This window comes from Chelonia mydas, chromosome 6 (genome assembly GCF_015237465.2).
Source record: "Chelonia mydas isolate rCheMyd1 chromosome 6, rCheMyd1.pri.v2, whole genome shotgun sequence".
NCBI lineage: Eukaryota > Metazoa > Chordata > Testudines > Cheloniidae > Chelonia > Chelonia mydas.
In genome coordinates, this window is record NC_051246.2 from 45,475,697 (window position 1) to 45,488,553 (window position 12,857).

Genomic DNA, 12,857 nt, shown 5'->3' on the forward strand with positions numbered 1-12,857 from the left:
GTTACTCAAATAGTGGTGAAATTTTGAGAAGGGACAGAGGAAGGCCAGCTATAAAGGGTGCACAGAGAGTAGAAAGGGAGGATAGGCAAGTAAAGTCTGTTAGAAGTAGGTTGATTGAAGCCAACACGGCATTTTATTAATTAGGGGAATTTTGAACTGAACCCTGAGTTGAATAGAGAACCAGAGAAAGTATTAAAGGAGGGGGTGATATTTTATGTCTGAAGGCAGGCAGCAATACTCTATACATGATGGAGGATAGACAGCTGGAATTTAGAATGACAACAGAGGAGGGAGTAGCACCCAAGAAGCCCAACTTAACCTTTAGGGAAAGATAAAAAATAAACAGTAGAATAACACTACTAGCCTTTAATTTAGTGACATTTGAAGGTGACCTTGAGAGACCTTAATGGCACTTTCCCATCAATTTATCTATCCTGTCTTTATTAAGAAGACAGCCAGTTAGCTTGCACAGACAGTGATAACTTTTACTTTAGAAAGGATTAGAGCTAGATGTAACAGCAGTAGTATATAATACATATAAACATGATTACTTTCAATATGTCATGCCTGTAGAGTACAAATATATCACCCTTCATCCTATAATCAAAAGTAACAAACCTACAAAGTAAAGCATCAAAAACAAAACACTGAACACACAGATAAAAATCACAAACATATAGGTAAAAGTTTAACTAAAATGCATTTACTGTAATTTACAAACACTGTTTTGGTTTACCTCTACGGAACTATAATCTGTATTCTAAATTTTCCCTGGACATTCAAAGCTACTGAATTTAGAGTTCTATCCAATCATATAAATTTAATTTCACATTGAAACTAAAACCCACAACCACCGCCACCACACAAACACTTTAGATTGCCAATAAAAATATATATTATAGTTCATTTAAGTATGGAATTTTATATTACTGCTTTTACTTATTCTTACTTAGTCTTACTTCTGGGGCATGATTTCTTATACAGAGTAGTGTAATACAAAGAACACATTATCTCCTGTGCGTAAGCTCTGCGTAGGTTTCTCATCCTTAAAAGCATGCAATGATATTGGTTAATTGCTAGATTTCAGGCACCTTTCTAGCCTCTTTCCTTCAGTGGGCGTAAAAGGGTTTATTTGTAATATATATTGCTGCTGACAGAATTTTATCTTGTTCTTCTGGAATTTCAGCAGCAATTGCCAAGTTAGAGGCTTCCCCAGAAAGCATGTCAAAGGATTCCCACCCACACACTGAATATCTAACAGGATCTGACCCATTTTTTCCTTACTAAAGCATCAGTACATTTTTTTCAGGGGTGGGGGGAAGGGAAGAATCTTGACTAATCTTGAAACAGAAAAGGAGCTAAATGTATGCAAGAACTGAAGTGGGAACTGTACACTGCTTACTTTTTATTTCTTACTAAATCATTACCAAGGTGCTAAAAGCCATATTTATAATGCAAAGAACAAATTTATTTTTTCTTTATTTTGTGAATATAATGTTCTTACTTGGTGATTTACAGTTCCAGCTGTCTTTTGCCCCAGCATGAGGAAGACTACACTTACAATTGCTGACTATAGAAAAATACCATGAATTAGCTTTACTTATCTTTTCTTACTGTACCATTGGGCATATTTCTGCAGTTTGAGCAATAATGGTCTCATAGCTGAGTATTCATGATTCTACAGTGTGGGCAAAAATTAATCATGAAAAATAACCACAGTTAAAATATGATTTTACTAAGGTTATTAAAATAGTCAAATGAGAACAAATAAAAACAATATTCTATAGCACTTAAGGACCACAGTATTAGGACTGACTACTGCAAATGCAACTAGGCAGGATGAAAAAGGCCTATTGGATCATCTACAGCTAGGCCATGTCCTGGCCAGTGCCAGAAGTAAAAGAATTCTGTTCATGAAGAACCCGTCTCTTGAGACTTAAATGAATACTTGACACTTTCAACCGAACTTCCTGCTTACTTGAAACAAATTCACACCATCATAGAATCATAGAACTGGAAGGGAAGGGAACTCGAGAGGTCATCTAGTCCAGTCCCCTGCACTCAAGGCAGGACTAAGCATTATCTAGACCAGGGGTGGCAAACCTGTGGCTCTTCAGAAGTTAATATGCAGCTCTTTGTATAGGCACCGACTCCGGGGCTGGAGCTACACACGCCAACTTTCCCATGTGCCGGGGGGTGCTCACTGCTCAACCCCTGGCTCTGCCACAGGCTCTGCCCCCACTCCACCCATTCCTGCCCCCTCCCCTGAGCCTTCCATGCCCTCGCTCCCCTCCCCCCAAAGCCTTCTGCACGTCACAAAACAGCTGATTTGGAGGTGTGTGGAGGGAGGGGGAAGCGCTGATCGGTGGGGCTGCTGGTGGGCGGGAGGTGCTGGGAGCGGTGTGAGGGGAAGCTGATGGGGGGCTGCTGACGTATTACTGTGGCTCTTTGACAATGTACATTGGTAAATTCTGGCTCCTTCTCAGGCTCAGGTTGGCCACCCCTGATCTAGATCATCCCTTGTTATCTCTCAGAGGCGTCATGTATAACTGATGCCCAATCAATGCAAGCAAAAGTGTTTGACAGATTAGGAGAATGAACTGCACTGCATTTGGTGTTCTTGCCCTCACCCCACTGTAGTTCAAAGTTGATTAAAACATTTCTCAACTGATCACAGACCATAAAAGGTTACTAACCTTTCGTAACTGTTGTTCTTTGAGATATGTTGCTCATGTCCATTCCATGTTGGGTGGGTGTGTGCTGCGTGCACCGTTGCTGGAGATTTTTATCTTAGTGGTATCCATTGGGCCAACTCTAGCACCCTCTGGAGCTGTGCGTTTATGTGCCAGTATAAGGGGAGCTGCTAGCCCTGCACTCTCTCAGTTCCTTCTTACCGGTTAACTTCGACAGATGGCTAAGAAGGAAGGGTCATGGAATGGACATGAGCAACACATTTCAAACAACAAGGTTAGTAACCATTTTTTTTTTGAGTGCTTGCTCGGGTCCACTCCATGTTAGGTCACTCGCAAGCAGTACCACAGGAGATGGGTTCAGAATTCATGGACATGGTGACTGCAACACTGCTCTTCCAAAACTGGCGTCGTCTCAGGCCTGTTGGATAATAGCATAGTGAGACACGAAAGTATCTCTAACTAGGTTACTATCTAACTATCTGATAACTAGGTTGTGGCTCTGCAGACGTCCTGGATTGTGACCTGTGTGAGGTTGCTGATAAAGACGTTGCTGATAAAGACTGGGCTCTTCTGCAATGATCGATTAAGATAGCCAAAGGCAGGACATTCACGTGCTTGTAGCAAGCTTGAATACATGTGGTTATCCAGGATGAGATCCTTTGGGTTGACACAGGAACCACTCTTATCCTTTCTGCTATTGCTACAAAGAGTTGCATATATAAAAGGCAAGGGCCCGCCTAATGTGTAACGAGCGAAGCCATCATTCCTTGGAGTTCTTGAGACGGTTCAGGAAGATGACTGGGAAGAAAATGACCTAGTTGTTATAGAACTGTGACACCACCTTTGGCAGGAAGGCTGGATGGGGGCGCAGCTGGACCTTGTCCTTGGAAGCACACTTTGTAGGGTGGCTCTGACATAAGGGCCTTGCTCTCAGAGACCCTTCTGGCCAAGATAATCACCACCAGGAAGGTTACCTTTCAGGAGAGAAATGTCAGGGAGCATGATGCTAATGGCTTGAAGGAGGGAACCTTGAGTTCCACGTGGGAGCCAGCCCCTTGAGAAACCGAACTGTTATCTCTTGGGAGAACACTGACTTGCTGTTCACTGGAGGGTGGAAGGCTGAGATGGCTGCCAAATGCACTTTAATGGTCCAAGATAAACTGGAGAGAAGATCAAGATGGAGAGAGAGCACATTCAGAAGCTTAACAAGAGAAACACTTCCACTTGGCCAAGTAGGTAGCTCTGGTGAAAGGCTTTCTACTACTTAGCAAGATATGCCGAACCTGTTCCAAGCAGACCTGTTTTTCAGGGTTCAGGTATGTAGCATCCTTGCAGTTAAATACAGGAAGGAGAGGTTTGGGTGAAGTTACCATCCGTGGTCTTGTGAAATCAGGTCTGGATGGAGTAGGATCAAGAATGCAGCTGCCACTGAGAGATCCAGGAGCATATCGAACCAATTCTGGCATGGCCACGCCAGCACTATCAGAATAATTCTTGCCTTGTCCCATTTGATTTTTAGGTGTACTTGTGAACCAAGAGGGTTGGAGGAAAGTTGTAAAGTGGGTGGTCTGTCCATGAGAGCAGGAAGGCATTGGAGAGGGTGCGTGCAGTGAACAAAACTGATGGCATTTCCTGTTCTGCCTGGTGGTGGAGGACCCCATCTTTGGAAGATGAATGTGGTGAAGGGACCACTTGTGGTGAGAGGAGAAGGATTTGCTGAGGTGATCTGCCAGTACATTCCAGGCTTCTGGGAGATGTGACGCTTTGAGATTAATGGAATGCTTCATGCAGAAGTACCTCAGATGGATGGACTCATGACAAAAGGCCGAAGATTGAGCCCCTCCCTGCTTGTTGATGTAAAACATAGCTGCAGTATTGTCTGTCAGGGCCTACACCATGTTGTCTGAGATCTGGGGGAGGAACTCTTGGCATGCTAAGCCTACAACCCTGAGCTCCCTGATGTTTATATGCAGGGAGAATTCATCTTGGGACCAGAGGCCCTGAGTCCTGAGATTGTTGAGGTGGGCTCCCCACCCGAAGTCTGACACATCAGAGAGATAGCAAGGGGCACCCCCCATCACCACTGATCTCAGGTCTTTCCACCAGTCCAGGAAAGCGAGGATCAAGGGAGGGACCATGAGCACAAGTCCAAGTGGTATACTGATGCTAGCCACATCTGGAGGAGCTTGAGGCACAGCCTTGTGTGCTGAACCATATAAGTACAAGCAGCCATGTGACCAAGCAGCTTGAGTTACACCCGAGCTATCATGATAGGCATTGGAGAGGGATCCTGGGCTATGTGCATGCAGTGAACAAAAATGATGGCATTTCCTATTCTGCCTGCCGGAGGCCAGGGAGACCATGTGAAACTTCAACTTTTTGAGGCAACGCAGGTCCAGGATGGGTCTGAGGTCTCCTTTTGCCTTCGGGATAAGGAAGTAGCAGGAATAGAACCTTTTTCCTTTCATGTCCCAAGGGACCACCTCTACCGCCCCCAGGCACAGGAGGCTCTCGATCTCTTGAATGAGGAGTTGCTCGTGAGAAGGGTCCTTGAAGAGGGATCGTAAGAGGCGGTGTGGAAGGGAGTTTTTGAATTTAGTCAGGGAGTCCCACAGATTAAAATCGTATCTCCCTAGCAAAGCCTGCTGGTTGGAGATACGTAGCTGAAGACTGATCTGAGGTTGGCTTCCATGAGGAAAAGCATTCAGTCTGATATTTCTGTCCTTTTTATTGTGGGGTCTGAAGTCCCAAGAGATATGGCACTTGTCCCTCACATGGGTTTCCCCCAAGCACTTTAAGCAGCGAGACTGCAGGTCACTCACGGGCATAGGTTTGCCACAAGAAGCACAAGGCTTGAAGCCTGGGGATTGGGGCATGCCCGGCCCCTGGGGCAAAGTCATCCCTCGATGATAAGAATTAACTATATACACTAACTCTACCAGTAAAAACTATATACACTAAACTATGATAACGATGAATTAAGGTGGAGTCCAAAAATCACTAGGAAGAAGCCTTGCCAGGGTAAGAAGAGTTATTCCAGCAACCGTCATGGGTGGTAAGAAGGAACTGAGAGGGTGAGGACCGGTGGTGCCTCTTATACTGGCACATAAGCGCATGGCTCCAGAGACCACTAAAGCCAGCCGAATGGATACCGAGGGAAAATCTCTGGCAACAGTGCACGTGGCACACACACACCTAACATGGAATGTATATGATCAAGCACTTGAAGAACAGTCCAGTCAAAATGTATTTTAATTTATGCATACACCAAAAAATGCTCATTCATTTACAACTGTGAAGCAGAATTGATACCCCAAAGCTAGTGAGATTAAAAGCTGTGTATGCCATAAGGAAACAGTTTTTCTACTTAAAGATGGCAATCTGAATTATGAACATAAACTACTGCACAAGATAGATACATTTCTTATCTCTCTGGAGAAATGACCCATCAGTTCATTCCAATGCTGTATAAATGGGAGATGTAGAGAGAAAAAAAAAACAAAAAACACAAGACTGCATCTGTATGTTCTGTACTATTTAAGTGTGTGATTTAATTCTGTCTCAGCTAGTCAAGTAGTGATTTCTCAAACAGTGATTGCGAGGTATGCTACTTCAGAAAGAATCTTTTGATGGACAAGAGTCTATAGTGCTGAGAGCCTCAACTTCAGCACCCATATGAATAGCTTTATTGACATGAAGAGGAGTGAGGAAGCCATTCTGCATTTCACATTGTCATCATAAATTACATCAGCCGTAATTCTGTGATTAGACATCAGAATGACTTATGTAAACAAAAGTGAAGAAGGGATGGGAAAAGAGAATGCCACTTTGGAAACAAATACAGTATCTGTTTCTATGGGTAGAACAATACCTGGCACTTCTAAAATCTTTTCATCTAGTTGGGAAAGCAAACTCCCCCAGAAAACAGGCTGAGTAGGATATCTGTTCATTAGGGGAAAATGGACTTTAAGTCACAGGACTATCGATCTATAGAGCAGCGTGGGTGTCTTCCGCTTTGTTTTGTGAATGCTGCCCTGATCTCCTGGATTTAAGATTTGGACTAGCTGAGTCTATTTATTTCCTTTTGTGATACTTCTATACAAAATGGTAAAGAAAACTTAACAGGAAAGGTTTTGCTATTATAGTGGCACCCTTGTGAGTCAGGGAGGTCGTTTCCATCAGTGGTCTGTGACTATGCTACCATGTTATACCGGCATAGCTATGGAGCCGTGCCTGTGCCACCATAGCGCCCATGTAGTAGACATGGCGTCAAACTGAGCTAATGCCATCATGAACATACAGAGAACATGTGGGAGCTGTTTAAGTAGCTGTTGCCTGTGTGGTGAGAGGAGGGAGAAAAGCCAGCCTCTGCCCTCTCCAGGACTCAGCATATGGGCATCACATGGGGCAGGAAACCCACACCTACTGGGGGGAGGGAGGGGAACAGAACCCTTGCTGGACTTCCTCCCATAACTTTCCAGTCCTGTTCTTACCACCACCCTGGGGGCTCCATATGGAGACAGAAATCCCAAAGTTGGGAAGAGAGAGGCCAGGCTTCCTTCAACCACCCCCAAGACCCATCATGTGGTGCTGGTGGCCAATTCCCACTTTGGGATCACCATACAGGATAGGAATGCCAATTCCCAGGGGTGGAGAGTCAGAATGGTCAGGCTTCTCCCAGCTCCACACTCATTGGACCCCAACACTTGGACCCAGAGATCCACTCCACTTTGGGATAATAGCCTTCTCCTGATGTCAGCTAATTTAATTAGTCCTGTACCTCAAGCAGTAGCAGCATCTGCTGCAGTGCTGAAGGTTCAGCTTTCAAACTACTGATGATTCATTCAGAGTGTTGCACACAAACTATCTTCCTTTAAAAGAAAGCTAGTAATTACATTTAAAAAGCTGAATCAAAAGAACGTTGTTTGGGGTTGAAAGATGAAGCACTGAAAAGTTAAGAAATGCCAGAAGAAAGGTTGCCTGAGTAACCCTAATTCACCTCCCTTGTGTGTATGTATTATGATAGTCTTGATTACATTACTACATACTATTATTCAATAGGACCTCCTTCAGTGGCTAGGATGGATTCACAAGGAGGCAAAATTAAGATTACACCCCAAAATCTGGCATTTCCTAACTCAAATACTTGACTTTGCAACCTAAATTAAGTATTTTAAAGTAGCTATTTTGTATTTAATTAACTATTTACAGTGTTAATATAGGATTGTTGTAATCTGCTGTGACAAAGTTCCTCCTCTACCTTGGTGGGTCTTGAGCTTATTGGAGGATTTGCTCACCTTGGAGCTTCACAGCAGCCCTCAGCTTGGCAGTTTTTCTGAACCCACAGTCCAGGTCGACTCCTCCTGTGTCTGACCAGGAGTTGGGAGGATTCGGGGGGAACCCAGGCCCGCCCTCTACTCCGGGTTCCAGCCCAGGGCCCTGTGGAATGCAGCTGTCTGGAGTGCCTCCTGGAACAGCTGTGTGACAGCTACAACTCCCTGGGCTACTTCCCCATGGCCTCCTCCCAACACCTTCTTTATCCTCACCATAGGACCTTCCTCCTGGCGTCTGATAATGCTTGTACACCTCAGTCCTCCAACAGTCCGCGTTCTCACTCTCAGCTGCTCGTGCTTCTTGCTCCTAGTTCCTCACATGCACACCACAAACTGAAGTGAGCTCCTTTTTAAAACCCAGGTGCCCTGATTTAGCCTGCCTTAATTGATTCTAGCAGCTTCTTGATTGGCTGCAGGTGTTCTAATCAGCCTGTCTGTCTTAACTGTCTCCAGAAGGTTCCTGATTGTTCTGGAACCTTCTCTGTTACCTTACCCACGGAAAAGGGACCTACTTAGCCTGGGGCTAATATATCTGCCTTCTATTACTCTCCTGTAGCCATCTGGCCCGACCCTGTGACACTGCACTATCTGCTGTTCTCTGATCTGTCGTGGCAATTAAAATCAGAGGCATTGGTTCTGCTCACTATCCCAATGTAATATCAAGACGAAGGCTGTTAATGGATTGTATGTCTGGACTGTCCTCCCCCTTGATATAATGGCTGCTGAGCAGGGTCAAGCCTGGGGTAATAATGACCAGCAGTAAAGTAAGGAGAAGCAGATTTAATCCTTCTCTCTGTTAGACTTAGAGAAAAAACTCTCCTTCCTCTGCCTGACTTGGAGAGTTCTGCACTTCCAGAAGTCATCCTGGGCTACGAGGTGAGGGTTCAACAGCTAGGGGAACTGAAGCGGAAGCAAGAGGAGCGTTGATGGCTGTCTGTGTCATTTCTGAGGCCCCTAGCCTTTCAACAGTAAAGCAGAAGCATCTTTGCGGTTGTGGAGAATGTATGAAGAAGAGACGCCCAAGCCACCTGTCTCCTCTCCTCTAAAGGAGGATCTGTCCCTCCTCTCTTCTTTGGAAGAAAGATAAATCTATTACACAGGTTATACAGAGACTGTACATAAAATCTCTTTTGAAATATTGTAAAGTCTTCTAAAATGCAGGAAGTTTCCTTTCCCTGAAAAAACAGTTTTTCCAGAACAAGCTCCCAGGCACTTCAGTTTTATTTGTTTTTTATACCAACACAATTTCCACATCCTGGTCAAGTCAAAACAATAATGTTTTTAGAAATGTGCCTACTCAGCTGCACACATTTATGTGCAAGTATGCATACACCGCTCTGTTTGGCTGACAGTGGCCAAATTGCCTCCAGTTACCTTGTTATTTTGTTCTCATTCTCTTCCCTTTACTTTGGCCCATCGTTGAAGAGGAAGCAATGCCACATCAGCACACACCACTGAAACGTATGATGACAACCACTGGTAAGCTGCCTGGTTAATATTTTGATCTACTTTCACCAAACTACCACTACTCCAGGCAACACAGCATATGTCTGCTCCCTCTCAGCCCACAGTTACCCACAAAATAATGTTCTGCTGCCCCCATATACTTCATCTGGTCTACCTATTTGACAAACAGGCTCTGATTCTGAGAATTCCTTCTGTCTTTTGTGCTCTCTAGTTGTGTACTTGGCTTCTCAGTTTCCAATATATTTTACAGAATCTCCCATGAACTGTAAACCATCTTGGCTCCTAATTCTCCTCCCCCATCTGCTTCTTGTCCCTTGCCTCTCACCTCTTCTTCTTTATCTATTCCTGTTTCCTCTCCACTTTTCTGGCTGTTTTCACATACCCAGTCAGTCACTGCTTCCGAGGCAAGTTCAAAGAGTTGACTCCTTTTTGAAGATAATTTTAATTATCCATGTCATCTGATGAGTTTACAAATAGATACCTGTAAGTTCTATGAAGCAAGGAAATAGGTCTCCTGGAACTCCAAATAGTAATGTGGTACTGATACGTGGGGCAGCATAAATATCAGGCATAAAATTGAGTGAACAGAGATAGTGTTCATGCTTCAGAATGTGATTTCACCAAATGATATCAAGAAATAAACTATGTAATCTATCCCAGTCACCTGTACTAATGCAATTATTGTAATTTTTTAGCTTTGGGATGAACATTAAGAGTTTCAGAATTAAAAAAAAAGACGTTTGTGTTACAAGTGAGATGTGAATTGCACATATAAACTAAATTAAATTTCTATGGGAAAACACAATAAATGTTATGTGGAACAAAGGGAAAGGAAGTTGAAAGACTGCAACATTTAATCTAAAAGCATTTTTGCCATAGATTTGAATAAGTCACCTCTTTACAAGAAGAAAGAATCAAAGAATATAACATTTGAAATATTAGCAAAGAAATTATTAATTATTTCTTCAGAGCACTATTGTATTTCCTGTCCTTTTCTGCCTAGCAAATTAAAATCTGAGTAATACATGGGCACAGAAGTCTGTGCTAGCAGATCCTGTGACGCAAGATTGTGGCCTTGTTTACTTGATGACTACATTCTGAAGCCAGCTGCACAAGTCACAAAGTACAGCAGGAAATATAATACTGAAACTCAGTAAATTATCTTTATTTGTTTTTTATGAATCTGTCTAGTGCAAATGAGTCACAGCTAAATTAGATCATTATTTAATTAAAAACTAAACTTTTATTAAATCAATTTCTTGTTTGTTGTGAAAGATTTCTTTTGTGGCAAAACTAATTTGGTGTGAAATACAATTTTTTTTAAATGCAAGCTTCTTACTAGAATAATCCCAAATTAAACTGATCACACTCAGTTTTAAACACTGTAGTGACTAGCTAAAGCACACAGGGCAAGTAGCAGCAGAGAAAATGCATTAAATTCAAGTTGTCTCATAAAAATTTAAGCCTTACATGCAAAAAAGTCAAAAGTGACTTAAGGTAGGTTTCTTTCTTTTAATGAAACTAATATGCACATACTGTAGTACTATAACCATTTACATTTATACATAAAAGATAAAGTATGGTGTTTGATGCCCCATAAATACCATAGATAAGGCAAGAAAAGCAGAATTCTACTTACGGATATGATTCTGAAAGTTGTTGAGCTACTTTATAAGCTGCTGGGTCTCTGTCTAGTGCATATATTGTAATATCAGTTACTTTCTGTAGAAGGGCTTTAGTATGACCTCCTGCTCCAAACGTCATATCAAGCATACGCTGTTGAATGCAAAAGAAATAATACTGTTACTTAATAGTAGAAGGTAAAGAAACCTACTGTTGATTTAAGCCTTTTCTAGTTAACCTCTCTAATATGGTGTGGAAGAATAAATATTAAATCCATTTCACAAGCTTTTTTAAAAACATTTTAAAGCTATTTTCATTGAACATGCTTCAAAGAAGAGAGCAGACCAATTCACATTTATTTTCTTTTGCTCAGATTGTGATCCCACATGGAGGAGAGCTTCTATGCACAAGAGGAGGTCAGTCACTTCTCTGCAACATCATATCTCCCCTTTCCCCTTCCTCCTGACTTCAAAGGAGGTTGAAGGGTCTAAGCACTACACAGGATTTACTCAGCAACTTGTATGATTGTGCTTTAAAGGAAATATGATGGGTATGTACAAAACACCAGCGGTTCACTTCTTTTTTGGATCCCAACTTGTGATGGGCTGGCAAATAAACTCCCTCGCAGACCTGTCCCCACACGTCACATCCTGCCACTACTAAAGCTGTCTCTTGTCTCTTTCCATTTTTCTGCATCTGCTTTTTATTCCCCTTGTCAAGGTTCCTCCCCCACTCTGAACTCTAGGGTACAGATGTGGGGACCTGCATGAAAACCTCCTAAGCTTACTTTTACCAGCTTAGCTTAAAACTTCCCCAAGGTACAAATTAATTTTATCCTTTGTCCTTGGAATATCCACTGCCACCACCAAACTCTAACTGGGTTTACTGGGAAACGTAGTTTGGACACGTCTTTCCCCCCAAAATCTTCCCAACCCTTGCACCCCACTTCCTGGGAAAGGTTTGGTAAAAATCCTCACCAATTTGCATAGGTGACCACAGATCCAAACCCTTGGATCTGAGAACAATGAAAAAGCATTCAGTTTTCTTACAAGAAGACTTTTAATAGAAATAGAAGTAAATAGAGGTAAAGGAATCACCCCTGTAAAATCAGGATGGTAGATACCTTACAGGGTAATTAGATTCAAAACACAGAGAATCCCTCTAGGCAAAACCTTAAATTACAAAAAAGACACACAGACAGAAATAGTCATTCTATTCAGCACAATTCTTTTCTCAGCCATTTAAAGAAATCATAATTTAACGCATACCTAGCTAGATTACTTACTAAAAGTTCTAAGACTCCATTCCTGTTCTATCCCCGGCAAAAGCAGCATACCAACAGACACACAGACCCTTTGTTTCTCTCCCTCCTCCCAGCTTTTGAAAGTATCTTGTCTCCTCATTGGTCATTTTGGTCAGGTGCCAGCGAGGTTACATTTAGCTTCTTAACCCTTTACAGGTGAGAGGATTTTTCCTCTGGCCAGGAGGGATTTTAAAGGGGTTTACCCTTCCCTTTATATTTATGACACCCCTTTTCATTTTTTCCCCTTTCCTAAGTATATTTTTCCTTTTTGCACCCTGAATCTCTCTCCTTCTCTCTCATTGCACCTCTTCTTATTTCTCATTCAAAGGCTACACACTGCTTGGGTTCAGCTGCATAGCAGGTTTCCTTGCAGCTAAGCAGAGTCCTATAGAAGAAAAAGAAAATAATTGATGTTTGGACCAGTGGTCTGCAGCTTGT

The 12,857-nt window shown here is 42.6% G+C and overlaps 1 protein-coding gene across 2 annotated transcripts in view; it reads right to left on the reverse strand.

Annotated features, from left to right (window-relative positions):
• METTL15 (methyltransferase like 15) overlaps positions 1-12,857 on the reverse strand; it is a 199,291-nt gene that overhangs the window by 93,485 nt on the left and 92,949 nt on the right. For both annotated transcript variants that reach the window (XM_037899927.2, XM_037899926.2), the window contains one exon: positions 11,133-11,269. In XM_037899927.2, the coding sequence (XP_037755855.1) occupies positions 11,133-11,269 (137 nt within the window). The remainder of the gene's footprint in view (positions 1-11,132; positions 11,270-12,857) is intronic.